This window comes from Lithobates pipiens, unplaced genomic scaffold (genome assembly GCF_037356315.1).
Source record: "Lithobates pipiens isolate NorthernLeopardFrog02 unplaced genomic scaffold, aLitPip1_a1.2 Scaffold_23, whole genome shotgun sequence".
Lineage (NCBI taxonomy): Eukaryota > Metazoa > Chordata > Amphibia > Anura > Ranidae > Lithobates > Lithobates pipiens.
In genome coordinates this window covers 248,460,843-248,481,286 of record NW_027507785.1, presented here as the reverse complement: position 1 = coordinate 248,481,286, position 20,444 = coordinate 248,460,843, and the positions used below count along the sequence as shown (strand labels likewise).

Here is a 20,444-nt window from a genome sequence, read left to right as displayed (position 1 = left end):
TATTTCTTAGTATTTACTTGTGCTGATTATCTAGTGTTTGCCTGTGTGAGTCCTATCAGCTTCAGCTGATAAGACTGCAGTACTGCTGTCCCATGCCCTGCTTTACACTGCATGTCATGTCACAAGGTCACATGGTGTGTATGAGGAAGCTCTGACTGATTATGCAGCCTCCTGGGATATCAGTGGTGTGCCGTAGGAAGTCCTGATAACAGATAGATAAGCACATAGAGAGTGTGCCGTAAATCGGGTGAGATCTGGGCATGCTCAGTGATGTCATTCTAAAGAACAAAAAGGATTAGAACAATACTAAGCAAGTAAGGAGATATCTACAAGCAGTGTTCATTAGGGTTTTTGATGCTGATTTACATGGGACAAAGTTGTGGGGGAGAGTTTACAACTACTTTAAAGTAATGTTCTCACAACCACTGGGTCCTCCATGATGTTCCCCAATCTTAGAACTTCCTGGTCTGTTAGCAGCTGGGAGGATCATGGCTTGCAAGGAGCTGTGTGTGTCAATGGATAAGGGAGTGGGCACGCATTTGTTGTCTCCTTTAGGAGACACCCACAAACAGGAGAGGGGTTGTGGCTGTGGGGACTGGCCAGCAAAACAAAAATACAAACCTTTAAGGAATCAGACTATATACACAATGGGGGTTATTTACTAAAGACAAATGCATTTTACACTACAAGTGCAAAGTGCACTTGGAAATGCAGTTGCTGTAGATCCGAGGGGAACATGCAAGGAAAATAAAAAACAGCATTTTAGCTTGCACATGATTGGATAATAAAATCAGCAGAGCTTCCCCTTATTTCAGATCTTCCCCTCAGATTTACAGTGTCTGCACTTCAAGTGCACTTTCAGTGCAATTTCAAGTGCACTTTGTACTTGTAGTGCAAAGTGGAATTGCCTTTTGTAAATAACCCCCAATGTGTAAATCTGCACTTCCTTGAATGAAACGGATCCCATGGTACCTTGCTGCCTGCAGGCAGTGACTCCTGTGCTGACTCCGCCTCCTGAAACTCCTCCTCTCAGCTCCTCTGTAGCAGTGCCTACTCACAGGGCACAGTGAATAAGTGTCACAGAATTCAAGGAAATAAATTGTGGGGATCCTCACAAAGTAAGTTTACAAACTTTAACATTATTCAGATAAATATAAGTAGGCTAGAAATAAAGTACAATGTGGAATTTAATACGATACTTTTCAGTTTTGACCGTAGATACACTTTAAATGAATCCAGATCTCTTAAGAAGATTTAGAAAATATATTTCTTTATTATTTTTATAATACACAAGTAACTCATTAGCAACAAATACAAATGATAAATGTTTTATTAAAGGCTTCAATAACATTAGAGAAATGGTAATTAGGACTAAACATAATAGGCATGTTTCAGCTGTGCTATCACATGATTTAGACCCCTTTCACACTGGGGCGGTGCTGGCATTAGCAGTAAAGCGGTGCTAGTTTCAGTGGCGCTTTACCACTGTTATAACGGCGCTTTTCGCATCGCCCCAAAGCTGCTTCTTGCAGGACTTTTTTTTTCCCCGTCCTGCAAGTGCACCGCCCCAGTCTGAAAGCACTTGGGCTTTCACACTGGGGTGACTTGAGATGTGCTTTTCAGACGCTATTTATAGCGCTAAAACACCTGAAGAGCCCCCCATTGTGAAAGGGGTTTTAAGTTACCTGTGATTCACATGTAACACACAATGCACACATTTTGTTTCATTCAGAATGAAACCCCAATGCACTGAAGAAAAGCACCTCTATTAGTACCTATGTTGCAGTGCCATGCACGATAATGCACTATCATGCAATGTGGCATGCTGCATCAAAAAAACAGTGCAGGTGCATTTTCTGGTGCATTGAAAAAATGGGCTGCTCTAACACAATGCACATTAACGCATTGGGCTGGACCACACAGAGGCTAATAAGGGCCTAAATGTAAAACAACTGAAGTTATTGGAAGACGGCCATACACTTAATAAGACTGTGGTGTTGATTTACTAAAACTGGAGAGTGCAAAATCTGGTGCAGCTGTGCATGCTAGCCAATCAGCTTCTATCTTCAGCTTTTTCAATTAAGCTTTGGAAAAAGGAACCTGATTGCACCAGATTTTTCACTCTCCAGTTTTAATAAATCAACCTTAGTTATGCAAACATTATTGGCACAGTTGTGTAGCAATCTCACCAATGAAAAGTGGATGAGGGGGGCCTTGGGAGACTGGCACGAGAGATTCACGGAGTTTGAAAATCAATATGATTTTCAATTCATCTCTGTAATAGTGCAGTAATGATGAGATATCAAACCGCATCTGTAAGATTATGATTAAGCATTTCCTGCTGTAAACGGAAAAGTGGATGTCAGAGGTCGGCAGTGGCAGCTTCCATGTTTTTTTTTTTTTTTATGGCTACATGGCATTTATTTAATTAATAGATTAATGTTAGCAGCTAACAAGTAACAAAATGTCATGCAGCTTACTATATAAGGTTATTTTGTTTTACAATTAGCCAGTGAAAATCATGAGCACAGTTTAGTCCTTAAGGGGAAAGCATTAAAATATCAATGCAGATAATTGTACTGTTTATAACGGAATGTATATCATATTTTTGTCTGTGCCTAGTGGCATAAGCTTATCATTTCTACCAGCAGAACTAGTGTATGCATTTGTTAGAGAGAAACAGGGGGGGGGGGGGGGGGGAGGGGGTGCAATGCTGACCTCCTTCCGATGATGCTATTTGCCTGGCTATTATACTGACTATAGCAGTGATGGCAAACCTTGGCACTCCAGATGTTTTGGAACTACATTTCCCATGATGCTCATGCACTGTGCAGTGTAGTTGAGCATCATGGGAAATGTAGTTCCAAAACATCTGGGGTGCCAAGGTTCGCCATCACTGGACTATAGGCATCAGTTCTTTCTAAAGTTACTGTCCTGGATGAGATGAAATGAGAAGGAATCGAAGTATTGAAGAAACAGTGTCAGAATGACAGCCAGCCAACTAGCATTTCCAGAATAAAAAGTCAGCAAAAGCAGCCTCCGTGTTCTTCTTTAGAAGGGGGTTGTGCACACATTTGGAAAGCCAGGGCAGAGAAGGATTAAATTGGGCTGCTTCTTGTCTTCCAAAGCAAAAATAGAAAAGTTGAAAGAATAAGCTCTGCTCTAATTGCTCCCCTCTGCAAAATAGTCTCATATTAGGCAAAAAGATGATTTATGTATAATTTAATAAAAATAAAAATCTGTGGTATATGCTGAATAATTTCATAGGATACATTTTTAACAAAATTAAAACAATTGAAAACACGATTTACATTCTGAAAGCTATGCATCAGTGCACTTGGTGTACATAAGGCTATAGTGACTAATTTCTGTTAGCTTTCATCTACTTATACCAAGGACATGATGATTGGTTATATAAAAAGGGTTCAGCAGCAGCTTTATGTAAAAAAGGGACAACAGCGCACTGGATTTAAACATATTTGAGGCCTGTAAGCAACATTGAAGAATAAGAAATCTTTGTCAGGAAAAGGGTTTTTACACACAGCTTTATATTTCCAAATTTATCTGTATGCAACCATGAACTGTCATTCATTGATGAAAGCAGTGCATACATTACTTTCACATATCCTTTTCTCAGTGTAAAGCCTCGTACACACGATCGGATTGTTGGCCAACAAAACTGTGGACTTTTGTCTGAAGGGCGTTGGCCCAAACTTGTCTTGCATACACACGGCACACAATTGTTGGCCATCAATCACGAATGTAGTGACATACTACATGGTTTTTAGCTCTTTAGTGCCACCCTTTGGGCTTCTGCTAATTTCGTGTTAACAGAAGTTTGGTGAGTGTTGATTCAAGCTTTTCGTTTTGCGCTTTTCATTTCACGCTTTTCAGTTTGTTTCTGATGCTGCTACATGTTTTTTTTTCAGCTCTTTAGCGCCACCCTTTGGGCTACTTCTGCTAATTTCGTGTTAGTAGAAGTTTGGTGAGTGTTGATTCGTGCTTTTCATTTCATGCTTTTCATTTCGCGCTTTTCAGTTTGTTTCTGAATGGCCGTTCGTCATCCAGACATGTTGCGGAATCGGAGGAGATAATGTGTTATTTATTATTGGCCTTGGAGTTATTGCTTTGACATTCTTTTTTTGGTTGAATAATGATTTGATTTGGTATATTTTCTATATTTTTGGATGCATAGAATGCACTTTTTGGTAAGTTCTATTGGCAGAGAGCATGTCTAATTTTATTTGTTTTCTTTTTTTTAATGCACAATAAAAAAATTGTGGAGAATAATACTTGGCTATGTGTTTTACTTCAAATGACAATTTGGGAGTCGGCAGTTACAGTTAAAAAATACAATGAAAAATTAACAAGGGACATGAACATAGTTGTATATTTGATGTTAAAAACTACAGGATAATGGTGTTGTGGTAATTTGCCCAAAAAATAAAAAATAAATAAAAAATATCATTCTTGATTTCACTAGAAAAAAAAAGCCGTTGAAAATTCATTTGTAATAACTCCATCAGTATCACCAGCAAAGATGCTTCATTATTATCCCATTAGAGAAGAAGAGAATGTGAGCTGCATTTCAAGATTTCATAATTTGCCACGTCACAAATGTTAATTCTCCATTACCAACGCTAGTTTACAAGACCGACTGATTCTGGCTCGTCCTTTCTTCCGAGCATGTGTGTTTGTACTTTGGACTTTTGTCTGACAGACTTGTGTACACACACTCGGAAAATCCGACAACAGACATATGTGTGAGAAAAATTTTAAAAACTGCTATCCAACATTTGTGTGCAGAAAAGACAACAACAACAATTGTCCGATGGAACGTAAACACGGTCGGATTTTCCGCCAACAGCCTGTCATCACACATTTCCCATCAGAAAATCCGATCGTGTGTACGAGGCTTTAGTCTTTGGTTGGTGGCCAATGGCCATGGTAACACACAAGACATTTCTGAACAGAAAAGTTAATAGGTGCACAAAGTTATTTTGTTCCATACCTCTTCATTCTGATGATCACTAGAACTTATTAAGAAAGTGAGTTACTAATTAATAAACTCTAGTAACCCATCAATTTCCAGTAAGAAAAATTTTACCTAGTCATGCCACTTACATTACCAATCTTATTTTTCTTATGAGAATAAGCATGGCATATGAAAATTTGAATTCATCCTTATGCTCGCCATGTCCACCTGTATCTATATAGACACTATCAACAAATAAATCATTATTATAAAAAATGTTGTTGGAACCAATGAGGCAGAGCATGCCTTAATATAATTACATTACATACCTACAACTAATTTACTATGGTGGTAATGCATATGTTTAGTATTTAGCTGTAGCTTTACCTTTCTAAAACTGTTGGCCTTACCTGTTTTGAGCAGCCGTTCAATGAAGTATGATAGTGTTGTTTTTCTTTGCTGTAATTTCTGTGTAATGTTATAAACTTTGAGAATTATCTCTTCCCTTTCCCTAGCTTTGAATTATTTGTTAGTCTTTTGGAGAAGTAGAATTTTAAAAGTCAGACATACTTTATATCGTACATGGTTACATACTACTAGGAGCTTTGAAAGCCACAAAACTATGCAAAGCATCTTTTGTCCCCTGTGCATCCTTGTTGGTCAGAGTTATCTCACTGCATAGGGGAATAATGTTTCCAGTGGCTAAAGCATGCATAATATGGGGAGTCAGTGCACAAGAGGTAGTTCCTCTATTTCTTGGCTTTCTAAGTTTGGCAAAGCTTAACCCTCCATTTTACTGTACCCCATGCCATTAGACAGTCATCCCACCCTGCCCTGTCCATTTGTACTCTTCTGCTTCCATATTTTCTCACATTTTAGACAACCTCACATCATAAGAGACCATGTTATAATTGTCCCATCCATAAATTTTCTTTTCTCTTGGGTTGTAATCCACCATACTGCTATAGCCATACAGATTCTTAAATGGGACATTGATTTGCTTTTGAACACTAGTATGAGTGTCATAAGCAAAATTGATTGTGGTGCTAGGGGAAGAATAACTTGCAACTGTGTACAGGGTACCACAGGCCATGAATGCATTAGCCACTGAGTTTTTGCGAATTGTGGTTTCCCAGCTCTGCTTCACCTCTAATGTTTTGGGATTTAATTGTGATATAACTATAGATCCTTTAGTTTTATCTGTGCTATAGATAGCCCAGAGCCCCAATTCATCTACAGCCAGATCAATATCTGTATAGCCTCCCCAAGAGTAAGGGTGCTGTCCATGATATCCAGCATCTGAAAGCTCCTTCTGAATTGCAATGGTCTCTGTCTTGAAATCATACTTGACTATTATTCTAGATTTTCGTCGTACATAGTAGAGGGAACCTTTGTAGATTACCGCACCATTGCTTTCCATGGAGCGAGGTACTACATAGACCTTGGTTGGATAACCTTTTACTAACTGGTCAAGGTTTTCATACTCAAACACTTGGCGTATATCTGCTCCCACTGTATTGATCCGCCAAATGGTGTCTTGATTAAATGGAGAAACTGGTTCTGGGTCTCTCATCCAGACTCCATATTTTCCAGCAATGTTGTCAGCCTTTCGGTAAGTACTGGGCTCTCCAACCCAGGTAATTTCACCACAGCTTCCTGAAAGTAGCAAACATTGACACAATGAAAATAAATATTGAGACTTTATTGTAAACATCAATATTGTTACAAAAAAAATGAGTTTTTATTAATGCTGAAAATCCCAATTAAATAATATGTTACCTCAAAATGTCATATTCCTGATATGTGTCTGTTGTACCATGTACTTGTGCTAAAAAGTATCCAGTTCTCTTTGTATCTCTTCCTTTGTGTGAAATACCTGGTGTTCCTGTGAGTCCCGCTGCTTTCCTATTTTAAACTGACCATGATAGGCATGGGAGCACAACCAACGAGGTCAGTTTTCTGGCTTTGCTGGGAGAATAGCCTGCCTGTCCTCCAATGTGTTGATATGCCTCCCTGTACAGCTCTTCACTGTACTGCTAATTTTTCCACTGCCACCTCTCTAAGCTCCTTATGCAGCTGAGAACAGAGGTTATATGTTCACTTGTTAAATTCATACTTTTTTTTAATATATATATATATATATATATATATATATATATATATATATATATATATACACACAAATTAGTTGCCTTTCATTTCTATTTTAACCCCTTGATGTCGAACTTATGCAAATGTATGGCCCCACTATACTGAGCCTTTTTCCTGCTGGTCTGCATATTTGCGTATCTCCCAGCACAGAGACCAGGATCTCACCAAGAGCCCCAGGCCCCATACTAACGATTGGGACATGAAAATCCAAATTCCAGGTTACCTGATTGCCGTGATAGCCTCTGACTGGCTACCACAGTGATCAGTCACTGTGAATCCTGCCCCCATGTTTTTTCTCTCTGTGAATAGAGGAGAGAAATACATTGCATCTTTCTGTTTCCTTGCAGAGAAAAAAAGTGTGTGTAATTTTTTTTTTAAATCTTAATAATTAAAAAAAAATACCTAGATCAAGATTTTATCTAGATCAATGCCAGAGTTAGTGTTTGGTTCAAGGTCAGGGTCAGTATTTTTTTGGACAGGATTTTTTTTAAATTAGTATTATTATGCTGCGTACACATGACCGGACTTTTCGACGGACTAGGTCCGACGGTCTTCCCGGTGGACTTTCGGTGGAGTTACGACAGACTTTCCGAAAGAACAGAGTTGGCCACACACAATCACACCAAAGTCCAACGGATTCTAACGTGATGACGTACGACCGGACTAGAATAAGGAAGTTCATAGCCAGTATCCAATAGCTGCCCTAGCGTTGGTTTTTGTCCATCGGACTAGCATACACATGAGCAGATTTCTCGATAGGAACTGGGTCCGGTGGAGTTCGAGCGAAAAAATTTGAAACCTGTTCTATTTCTAAAGTCCGTCAGATTTTTGGACAGCAAAGGTCCGATGGAGCCCACACACGATCGAATTGTCCGACGGATTCGTTCCGTTGGACCTTTGGTGTCAAAGTCCAGTCATGTGTTTTAGTGTCAGTGTGTTTTAGGCTGGATAAAAAGAGCAAAATGTTTCTGGGCTGTACTACGGGTACAAACAACTAACCTACACCTATATGGTATTGCTGCGATCGTCCGGAGCAGGAAAATTTATTTTGGGTTGTTCTTTCATGAAAGGTTATAGTAGTAGCAAGAAATATACAGCTACATTTCAACAAAATGTTTTTTTTTTTTTTTTACTATTTTGGCCCAGTTTTCCTTTGATAATAAAAATAAATCAGGAGATATCCATTACCATTGACCACCAAATGAAAGCCTAATATGTCCTGAAAAAAACAAGGTATCATCCACCTGGATCACAAAGTAGTTGTGATGATATGTACGGTTTTATTAACACATGTCAAAGTTGCAAAATTGTGCTTAGGCACAATTTTGCCTAAGATTGCCTAAGATTTGCTTTACCCTAAGGCGTGAAGGGGTTAAACTGAGTGGGTTGTTTTACAAGCTTAGGGTTCACATATACTTTAACTATCTCACAATATAATTCCTCTAAAAGTAACTCATTGTAAAAGAATCAAGGCACCTTTGTGCTTTCAGTGTTAGGGTTACCTCCTTTAGTTAATATCTCGGTTTAAAATAGTATCTTGGAAATGTGAAATAAATGTTTTAAAAATTTGTGATTAAACAAATATGAGTAGGTCCAGAAAATGTAATATTCTTACCACCCATTTTAGTATTCTGCAAACTCTCAACATTTGATTGGTTTTCGGCGATCATTCTTGAAGCTGGAAGTGCTGTAAGCTCCGATTTCAGCTCCAGGTAGCCCACACCATCTGCACCCCATCGAGACACTATAAAGTAAAAATCCATAACATATAAGCAATCCTAATTTGTTATCACCAATATCAGTCCTTTATTACTCTAGCCACACTTACTAAGTACATTCAAATTTGTCGTTGCTAGTGTTATTTGAATTTTCATTTTGTTATCACTGTAATAATTTTCTATTGGTTGCCTCTTACAGAATAAAAGGTATCTGCCTGTGTCTTATTTTATCTAAATCCATTCCAGCTTGGTGACTAGGAATTCATTTCCCTTTCCTAAATTTATGGTATATTCACAATTGCTTTAATTCAGTCAATATATTGCTATTACACTATTACATAAATACAGATGTCTAGGGCGGTGTTTCCAAATCCTCTACTAATGACCCCCCAGCAGGTCATGATATTAGGATGGTCATCACCTTGCAAAGGTGACTTAAATTTCTGTTGCTAACTCAGTAATTAGTGCAGCTGCATACACTGAGGTGTACCATGACCTGTTGGGTTTAGGGCTCATTTACACCTATGTTAATTATGAAGAACAAAGCAATGCCCTTTAATGTGCCTATAGCATTTATGGTGTCTTTATGATATGTTTTCATTGTGTTTATGAAGTGTTGTAAAATCTTCAGGAATGCATGATAAATGCCCATGAAATGATTTCTATTCTAGTTGGAAGTGCTTAATGGGGAAGTGATGGAGGAAATTACCTACTTTCAGGTGTGCTTGGGTTGTGGTGTGATAGCAGACATTTACGTGAATTCTCTAGAAGATGGATTCATATACTTTGATCCCTTAGCCCACGTACGCACGGTCGGAGATTTTGACAACCAAATCCGTCGGATTTTGCCCGTCGGATTTAGTCCGACGGATTGTGTCTGAAACTGTTGCATATACACGGTCGGGCCAAGTTGGCGAAAAATCCGATCTTTCAGAACGTGATGACGTAATTTCGTTACGATGGGACTACATTCAGGCTAGTAGCCAATAACTTTGATGTAGGAATTTGATCTGAGCATGTGTGGCACTTGGTCCGATCAAAATGCTCTACACATGATCGGATTAGGTCCGTTCAGCCCAGTTGGTCGGGAAATATTTCCAACATGTTGGAAAATTGGGTCGGACGGAGATTCGGAAGGAATCAGTCCAATGCATACCACACACAGTCGGATTATCTGACGACACGGTCCGATAAGACTCATTCCGACAGATTCTCCGACCGTGTGTACAAGGGCTTAGACACATTTGGCTTGCTCCAGCTCAGCTTTGCTTGAAGAAAAAGTGTTTCCACTGGCAATAATTCTAAATGCTTCTACTCCTACCTGGCACTGCCAGCATTGCTGACTTGATGCTTTTGCCTCTGCACAGAAGTAAATAGTGTTACTGCACAGTTATTTTGCACAAAGAGGAAGCGGCAGGAGTTGCTCTTTCCTAACTCTCTATTTTCCAGTGCATTTTGGCATACAGGATCCTCCACTGTCTCTCCCCCAATGCCCAGCTAACACTTTATAAATGCAGTTATAGAGCATTACTATTGAAATCAACGGAGGCGGCTGAGAAGCATTGGTGCCTCATCTATGCTGAATAAATGACGCATAAAAACAGGGTATTGATACGTGTGAACTGGAGTAGAGACGGATCTAGGGTGGCTTTTCTCAACCTTTTCAAAACAGCAGAACCCTCAAAATAACTTTTCAGTCTCGGGGAACCCCTGCTAAACATTACTACATCCCCAACTCAACATATGATACATTAGTGTGATGGTCACTGAGAAGAATGATCACATTTCTGGTCATTGAGAAGAATCCCTCCCTTATAGATCGCTAAAAAGATCATTGTTTTTAGAGTAGACCTATCTGAAAGGCAGAAATTGCTCATTGCTCAAGGAACCCCAAGCAACCTCTGGAGGAACCCTGGCTGAGAGAAATTGGTCTAGGGCAATGTTTCTCAGGCTTTTTTTTTTTCTTTTTTTAGCTAAGACACCCTTTTTAAATGTATGCACAATCTTACCTCTTTCTAAAATGTAAAAAACGAAATATAGGCATACCCCACTTTTAAGTACACAATGGGGTTTATTTACTATTGCTGGAAAGTGCAAAATCAGGTTCACTTCTGCATAGAAACAAACAAGCTTATAACCCCAGCTTGTTCAATTAAGCTTTGGTAATAAAACCTGGAAGATCATTGGTCTCTATGCAGAAATTAGCCTGATTTTCCACTTTACAGCTTTAGTTAATAAACCCCATTGTGTACTTATTAGTGGGGTATGCCTGTAATTAGTTTTACATAATGCAGCAACATCCACACATGTAGGACACCTAACATTAGTGGTGATTTATTCTTCCAAAGCAAATATACCTTTGCACACTGGTACTGACTAGTATTCTGATGTTTCTCTTCCTCAGTTTCTCCCCCTCACTCAGCTAATATGACCCCAATGCTGACAGAAAGGGGGGGCAAGCATGCTGTGCAGCTGCCTGATGCCCCTTTATCAACTAAGAACATCATTGAGGTTGTTAGCATGCCAATAGCGGGTAGGTTGTAATGGTGCACAATGAAAACCTGTGGTTTTGTGTACCTAAAATCCAAGCTTCATCCACCTGCTGGCTTGTATACAATTTTTGGGTAATTTTTAGGCTTTTTGCTATGGCACCCCTGAAAAAAACCTGAAGGCACTCCAGGGTGCCTGCCTGGGCACTAGTTGAAATAGGCTGGTCTAGGGTATGATAGGAATTATGATGCTATCAGAAAAATATTTTTGAAAAAAAGTTTGTAATTGAAATTGTAGTAAATATTTACAAATATGAAACTTATCGTAAAATGGTCAAACCAAAATTAAAAAGTATAGAGGAAAGACAATTCTGATAGTTTTACAATTTTTCCTAAAGTCCTATTGTACTGTGATATGTAGCTATAACTAAAGCAACAATGTGTAAATATAATTTCTTTTTGACATATAAGTATCTCTGTGACCTGGTAAACATGACCCCACTATACAAAGATGAATGAAGCCAAGTAAAGAGAGTGAAGCCAAGTCTATTAAGGCTCCATGCACACTGAAGCTGATAAACTGCAGTTTATTGGCGTTTGGGCGTTTTTTGTAAAAGCCCATAAACTCCACTCTATGTTAGCCTATGTGTCCATGCACACATGGACGTTTTTCAGCTTTAATGAGCAGTGGAGTTTATGGGCTTTTTTCTGAACGCCAGAAATTCGCGTTCAAAGTGCCGTTTTTCAGCGGCAAAAAACGACAAACGCTCATTAACGCTCATTAACGCTCGTTCATCAGTGTTCGGCATTCTATTTTTCAATGCATTGTGGGATTTTTGGAGTGTCCTCTGTGTATTTTTATAAAAAACGCCCATTAACGCTAACGCTGTAAAACGCTCATTAACGCTCATTAACGCTAGTATAAAACGCTGTTAAAAGCAGGTTTTTCAACCAGCGTTTTCTGCCAGCAACCTGGCGTCCAGAAATAGCTTTTTTGAGCTTCAGTGTGCATGGAGCATAATAAAAAAGCATGTGTGACTCCTCCACAAAACATAAAGTTAACTTACAGTCTGCAGTTCCATCTCTTACTCCATCTCTTATCCTCTCTGCTACAGGAGATGTTCTACTTCCAGTTCCATGGATTTCAGAAGGTGATGGTCCTGAAAAAATCAGAGCATAACTAAATAGAATTTACGCTTATGAAAGGACTAAGAAATGTTTATGTATAGTTTTGAAAAGTGAAACTGTTGGGATCATAAAATATAATTTGATAACAATTTTTTCTTCACACCTAAAGCTGTAAGACTGGTAATATTTAACCGCATCGGTAGCCTGCCAACCGCATTAGCCTGTTGTTTGTATCTGTCTTGCTTTAAAATACATTTATAATGTTTTTCTACTGTGTTGTGTTCAGAGGTAAAACATACTTATTATTAAATATTATTATAATTTTTTTTGTAGTAATTATGCATTGCACAGAAAATGACAAAAAAAAGAAAAAAAAAAGAAAAAAAAAAGGTGGCAAAGGGTGCATTATATATTTGGACCTGTGTTCCTCCATAGCACCAAAACTCTCTTCCTTGCAATGCTACCTGGCAGAGATTCAGGGTGCATCCACACAATGATGTTTCCAAAGCCAAACCCGCCTTCTCAGAGCTGACATTAATCATACCCCCTCCTTAAAGCAGAACTCCTTCTCTCTTGTGGGCAGTGTGTGCAAGACAGGAGTATTAAGGGTAAAGCCCCATATACACCATTAGATTTTTGTCTTCGCATTTACCAAAACCATGTAGTGCAAGGGCCTGTCTGATTGCATGCAAATTGAAACTAATGCCACATACACACGACCGGACTTTTTGACAACAAAGGTCCGACGGAATGAATCCGTCGGACAATTTAATCGTGTGTGGGCTCCATCGAACCTTTGCTTGCCAAAAATCCAACGGACTTTAGAAATAGAATGTTTTAAATTTTCCCGCCAGAACTCCGCCGGATCCAGTTCCTTCTGGGTACTGTACATCTTGCACTCGCTGCAATAGGAAAAACACATTTTCCTATTGCAGCAAGTGCAAGAGAGAGAGGCGACAATGTCCATTTTAGGTCTGGTATGGATTTTAAGGGGAAGCCCCTACTCTGAAAAAACGCCTTGGCGGTCCCTCCAAAATCCATACCAGACCCTTATGCGTACACGCAGCCCAGCCAGTCAGGAAAGGGGGTGGGGACGAGCACTGCCCCCCCCCCCCCCCGAGCCGTACCAGGCTACATGCCCTCAACATGGGGGTGGGTGCTTTGGGAAAGGGGGGCTCTGATCACCCCCTTTTCCTGATGCTTTGATAAACCTGTTGCCCCCCACAGCATTGCTGAATTCTCCTTCTCTATTTCCCGCTGGCTGCAGCTGCTGCGGGGTACAGGGGGGTCATTTCAGGATGGGGAGCAGGGGGCGATCAGTATCAATCGGTTACTTTGTTAATTTATAATTTAAGCATATTAATCTGTGTTTACTATGTTTTAGTTTGTGAACAGGGAGACCCTGTACATTGTGCTTCCTGTTCATTCATTCTGCAGTGCAGCTGAGGCTGCAGGGTAAGGATTGAGGAATCTATAGCCCTAGTCCCTTTCTCTGTCTCAGGCCGCGTACACACGCGGGGACTGTTCGCCCAACTTTGTCCGTCAAACAGTTTCAGCAAACAGTCTGTTCAAAATTAGCATGGACGGACATGGCCACACACGACGAACGAACAGTTTGCTGAAACCGTGCGCGATGACGTGAACGGCACGTACGACGGGACGAAAAATACGACGTCCTATACACTGCATTATAACTTTCGGCGTGTAAATCCTTTCTGAGCATGCGCGGAACTTAGTTTGACGAACAAGCCTACACACGAGGGGGAATTTCCGAAAAACCTTGTTCAGCGGACTGTTCGCTGAAACTGTCCGCTGAAAGCCCACACACGAGCGGACTGTCCGCCGAAACACTGTTCAGCGGACAAAGTTGGGCGAACAGTCCCCGCGTGTGTACGCGGCCTCAGAAGTGAGACATCAAGGGTATGTTTAGACCACTGATATTTCACCCACCCACCCAAACAAGGCTTTTAAAATGTTTGAAAATATATAAACAACATTGTAAAAAAATAATCAAAAAGAATAACTAAGGACTTGTTCACATTCATTTTTGCTTTGATCCTTCATCCATTGGGAAGTCCTGGCCATAAAATCAAGAATGTGCCACCGTGTTCAACCATCCATATATCTCTGAGCACATATCATATTAAGAGTAAGAGTCAATTGAATAAAAGGTACAAATGCTTAACCTGTCATACAAAAGGTTTTCACCACAGAGAAGTGTTGTGTCCTTTTGTCTCAATCAGTCTCTGATTACTATGTATTGTTACTGAAAAAAAGTTAACATGTCCACTGTACAACAATTTAGGGCTCTGGTCTCCAGGACACCCCAAGTCCACATTAAACTAAGTCTGACCTACAGCTTTATATTCAAATTCCACTTAGGTATCTCTAAGAAAACTTATGGCTCTCTTTGTGGCAATCTCTTTAGCATTCATCATGACCTATAATTCTGCTTTGACTATTATCTAGAGCCAAATTAAAGAGGAACCCCCTTCCCCCAATTATTTATTTATTTTTAATCCCCTGCTTATTTGATACTAGGTTTTGCACAGTTCAGATACTCACTGACCCAGCAGATCCATCATTGTCCTGCTGATAAACTTCTCTACACCCACTGCTGGGGTCCCGTGCTGCCATTTTCTCCTGTGACATCATCAGGAGTCTGACGTCTCTTCTGGGTTCTCTTCCACTAGGCCTGTCCCCTCCTCCCTTAATAAATGGAATGATGTGCAGTGCTCCTGCTGCCTCCATGGATATGTGACGAGAACCAGGGGCACTGAACATCATTTGTCTAGGTCAGGAGATGGGATGGGGCAGGCAGGTCCAAACTTCTACAACAAAAAAACAACATGGTCTGCTTGCTCCCTAATGTGCAGTTGGGAGGCAAGGAGGTGAACTAGTTTTATGCTTTCTTGCACTGTGTGGCATGAAGTATAAAATTCAACTTTAAATTGTTGAACATTGCTTCAGTTCAACTGGAAAAAAACAACGGACACTAAATTCTGTCAAATTTTTCATACTTAAAAGGTTAAGTTCAACTTATACAGAAAATATACACTGTGAAAAAAATGTGAAACTAACAAAGACAAAAGACAAAAAAAGCTGCAAACAAAAAAAGTAAAACCACTAAGTGAAAAATTATAGAAAACCCCATAGTCAGCGTTAATTTTTATATAAGTAAGATATATAAGAAAATATTCATATATGCATCCTTAAGTAAAAAAGACAAATATAAAAGTAATATATAAGTGTCCTTTCCACCATCAGTCCATAAGTCCATAAAACAGTCCAAAAAAGTGCCCTGCTTTAAATCAGTAAAAGTGTTCCATGGCTGTGATTAAGATTCCTTACACCAATCGTGCACACTCCTTTGGATAGCCTGGACTCACCAAAATAGATGGACCAATGTTCTGCAACAAAAGGTCTATTTTATATATTTTATAGAAAATAGCCTATGCAGTGAAGGGGCCCCAGTATGTATTAAAAATCAAGAAGCTTTGTAAAATGTTTAGGGATTTCATTGTGATACATGTAGGCCATTTGGGCCCCCTGGGAACCTGGGCATAAAACTCCCAGTTAGCAATCCCAACATCCAACCTTGTTGCTAAGATGTGAAAACCATTGGTGTTTACTCCTGCAATGCTGGGAATGAGCATCCAAAGGTTTCACATCCTAGCAGTAAGGCAAGACTGGGGTCTCTTGACCTTTCATTTCCTGGAAAAAGATTCACTTTGCCTTTAATATCTAGTGCAAGCTGCCCAAAACCGAATGTCTTTCCATGTCCTAACTGCTTATTTGTAGAGCACAGGACTGGAGTGATGGCCTACTGTAAGTCACCAGACTAGAACATTGGCAGGCCATACTGGCCAAAAACTGAGGTTTCATTCAACCATTTAATGATGTTTCTGATGCATGAAAAATGGTTGGATTTCACTCCTGTAATGGAGGAGTAAGCCAAAGATTTTCACCTCCTAGCAACAAACAGGACTGGGGCTCCTTAAATGCATTGGTCATTTTCTGGAAAAAGTGAACTTAGCCTTTAATGTTCAATGAACGTAGCCAAACACAGAGTTCCTTCCCATGTCCCAACTACACATTAGGAGAGGGTAGGAGTGATGGCCTAATGTAGCTCACCAGACTTAAACACCGGCAGGCCACATTGGCCAAAACTGAGGTTCCCTTCTTTAATGGAAAGTGGTTGTAAAGTCTAAACATGTTTTACCTTAATGCATTCCTTGCATCAAAGGGGTTGTAAACCCTCTTTAAAAAAATAAAAATAACAAACATGTCATACTTACCTCCATTGTGCAGTTAGTTTTGCAGTGGCTTCGATCCTCGACTTCTTGGGTCCCCTGGCAGCGCTGGTAGCGCCTCCCTGCATCGAGTGTCCATAATGGAGAAGGCTCTCCTAAGGTGGACACCCGTGCGGGTGCGCTCCAGAGTCCTACATCTGTGTACATTCACACAGAATGCAGGACTCAGCCTCGTCCCTGTCCCCCGCATCATTGGATTAGATCGACAGCAGTGGAGGCCAATGGCTGCACTGCTATCAATCTATTCAATCAAGAGCCAAGACAATGGGCAGAGAGGTAGAGCGCGTCTCTGCCATGGGAACGAATGGGCTCAGGTGAGTAAAAATGGGGACTAGGGGGCTGGTCAGTGTCAGAAGTTTTTTCACCTTAATGCATAGGATGCATTAAGGTGAAAAAACACAAGGGTTTACAACCCCTTTAAGGTAAAAAATGTTTAGGTGTCAGCATCGCCCCCTCAGCCTCCCTTTACTTACCTGAGACCTCATTCGATCCAGCGTCGTGCTCATCTGCAGATCTTTTCTCCCCTCGCTTCTGGGTCTCGCTGGGGCACTGGAAGCCATTGGCTCCCAGTGCTGTCAATCAAAGCCAGTGACGAGGGAGTGGGGGGCGGGACCGAATACCGATGTCTGTGTCAATGGATGCAGCAAAGAGACTCGGATGGGAACACGCATGAGTTTTTAACTGATTATATTTCAGCCAGGTCACTGTTTTTATACAGTTTCATTTATAGCAGTGTGGTCTGGCAAGAAGCTAAATGAGCCTTGTGTGAACTTATGATGCCCTTTAAATCTGTGGAATTCATATGTTCATTATCAGACCATAAATACTTTGCGAACACCAGATACCGGGATCCCTTTAGGTATGTCTTGTCTCGTGTTACTAATCCTTGCAACCTAATGAATATGTTGTCACTTAAAAAGGACTAGGAAGCAGGTGATGATCTTTCAGGCATAACTTTGTGGTCAATCAGCCTTACTGGGAAAAAGAGGGCATCGTTAGTGAAGAGCAGGCTACTGCCACAGAAATGACACTAGGATTTACATTCTCCTAATTTCAATGTATCCAGAAACTGGTGGGTTGTTTTTTTTTGTCTCATGCTGGTAAAAGTATAATGAAGGTTACTGAACTCTCCCCTGAGAACGCCAGTTCTGACACATAGGGAATTCAGACACAGACAGCAATCAAGCATTTTCACAAGGAGTCTTGCAATGACAGCCCCTACTTCTCTTGTGACAGTGTCACTTTAAGCAAGCATGTCTTTGCATATGTTGCAACTGGAGCAACTAAAAACAGGTTGAACTGCATACCCATGTATTTTGTCATTGTTATAATAAAACACGAAACATCCTCTATTTAACAGTCCTATAACTTGCATGTGTGGCTACGTTTTGATTTTCAAACACTTGGGAGAAAAGAGTTGAGTAACCAGAGCAAATGGTTGTGTATTTGCACAGGAGGTGAAGCAAGAAAATGCAGACACAAATCTAAAACACTTGTGAATGTAGTCACTTCCAGAAGTACATACATTAACCCGTTTACTGAAACCAAAACATTTCTCACTCATACTGACCACAATTGTATTGAATTTGTGATTTTTAATTTCTATTATTCTTCCACTCTTAACTCACTAAACAGTAATTTTTATACTATTACTGTAAATGTGGTTTGTATTTTAGATGTACTATATGCTAGACAATTTAAAAACATTTGCAGAAGCAAACATTTGAGCATATTTCTAAAAGGTATACGGTCAGTGTAATCAGTCAAGACGAATCAATGTATGGTTTGTGATATCAAAACAAGGAAATATCATTGTATTTGGAGCAGTAGGTAAGTGACGACAGATAGATACAAGCAAGATCCATGTAAAATAACACACATGGATTCATTGCAGCCAAACCGAATTCACACCTTTTTTCATATAATACGATGATAGTCACTGTGAATTATTGAAAATATTATTTTTTGCATTGTTCTACTTCATGAAGATCTAATGGTTTGGTGGTTAACAAAACAGAACTAATGAACTGCTTAAAAGGGTTGATATTCCTAGACTACTGTCCATCTCCTTTGGTCTGGAAATCCAAATGCAGATCAAAAATGTTTTTGGTATCCTTTTTTATGGTTAGTGTTAAAAATTCTGTTGGCAACTGCTTTATTTGGTATCTTAGAGTAACAGCAAACTGACAAGTGAGATTCTTGAAATATGGCTCAATGATACTTAAAGTAAAAGTTCACCCAAAACCTTGCTAACTCTAAACCTACTTGCAGCCACATTCTAAAACGAATCTAGCCCTGTAGAGAAGAAATTGCTAAACATAACTTTTCTCCATCCACTCCGGCCGGTCCCACACTGAGCTGTCAGCATTGACTTCTCTATGTGGGAGTGTGCAGGAGAGGCAGCCGAAAACGGAAGCCCCATAGTAACTCTATGGGTGACGTCACTTCCCAGGCATTTCCAAGCTGTTTTGGTTCTCTCCTGCACACAGCATCCGCCACAGGAAGGCCGGACCAGATTTGCTTTAGAAAAAGTATGTATAGCGATTTCTTTTTTACAGGGTTAGATAGATTAGTTTTAGAATGTGTCTGCAAGTAGATTTAGGCCCCTTTCACACTGGCTTTCCGATCAGGTCCGTCAGTCAGTTTTTCAGACAGACCTGATTGGACCTTGCACTCTCCCCTATGGAGCAGTGGATGTCAGCGGTGACATCTGCCGCTATCCGAACTGATCCTGTCCGCAAAATACAGACCGATGGTGGTCCTATTTTCCATCCATCTGGCGAATCAGATCGGATATGATCAGATGAAAATGGACAGGTGGTCTGTTTTCACCCGATTTCCCCATAGAGGAGAGTGGGACTAGGTCCGTCTCTGCTCTGCACAGTGAGTGGACAGGACCTGTCATCAGCCTGCTTAGTGGAGATCTTTGGAGCGATCCCCTGCTGAACAAGCAAAGTCTGTGGAGGCAAAGTGGAGGCACACGTGTGAAAGGGGCCTTAGAGTTAGTTTTTGGGTGAACTTCTACTTTAAAACTGTAAACCGGTTAAAGAATGGCTGCTCTAGTCTCCAATAATCTGGTTAATTTTGTTAATAGGATACTTGTCATTAGTACACTGGCTTATAGTGTCAAGTTGCCAAGGTGATACCTTAACAGGCTTTGACATCAGTCCCTTGCTTAAAGGTACCATATTACTTTTATGCATTGGTGTTAGCAAGTTGTGGTCAGGATAACATTTCTCACCACATTTCTGATGGTAGTAATATACATTCCATGTTTAGGGTTAAATGTGCAGAGGATTAGAAACAAGGTAAAGTGTAGAAATCTAATGTAAAACTAACTAATATAATCCTTACAGACTACCTTTTTTTGCAGCTCTAAATATATTTTCTTATATATAATTTTGAAAAGTAGTCACCTGCTTATGTTATAATGTTTGACATTTTGTAATCTTTAAATCAGGAGGTTCAATTATTGTTGCCTTCTTTGGGTAATGTTTTTTACAATTCCATAATAACTTCAAATTAGATAAGTATAGGGGTTGATTTAACAAAACTGGAGAGTGCAAAATCTGGTGTAGCTCTTCATAGAAACCAATCAGCTTCCAGGTTTTATTGCCAAAGCTTAATTGTATAAGCTGAAGTCATAAGCTGATTGGCTACCATGCACAGC

General features: G+C 40.0%; 1 protein-coding gene and 1 long non-coding RNA gene across 2 annotated transcripts in view; one reads left to right on the top strand and one right to left on the bottom strand.

Annotated features, from left to right (window-relative positions):
- Positions 1–1,253: 1,253 nt before the first annotated feature.
- The window catches only part of MYOC (myocilin), a 20,062-nt gene continuing 871 nt past the window's right edge, over positions 1,254–20,444 (bottom strand). Inside the window, exons 2-4 of the mRNA XM_077453006.1 lie at positions 12,401–12,493; positions 8,742–8,870; positions 1,254–6,631 (exon numbers count right to left, since the gene is read on the bottom strand). Of these exons, the coding sequence (XP_077309132.1) occupies positions 5,844–6,631; positions 8,742–8,870; positions 12,401–12,493 (1,010 nt within the window). The 3' untranslated portion in view covers positions 1,254–5,843. The remainder of the gene's footprint in view (positions 6,632–8,741; positions 8,871–12,400; positions 12,494–20,444) is intronic.
- The window catches only part of LOC143928245 (uncharacterized), a 25,012-nt gene continuing 23,760 nt past the window's right edge, over positions 19,193–20,444 (top strand). Inside the window, exon 1 of the long non-coding RNA XR_013262383.1 lies at positions 19,193–19,305. This is a non-coding gene — a long non-coding RNA (uncharacterized LOC143928245). The remainder of the gene's footprint in view (positions 19,306–20,444) is intronic.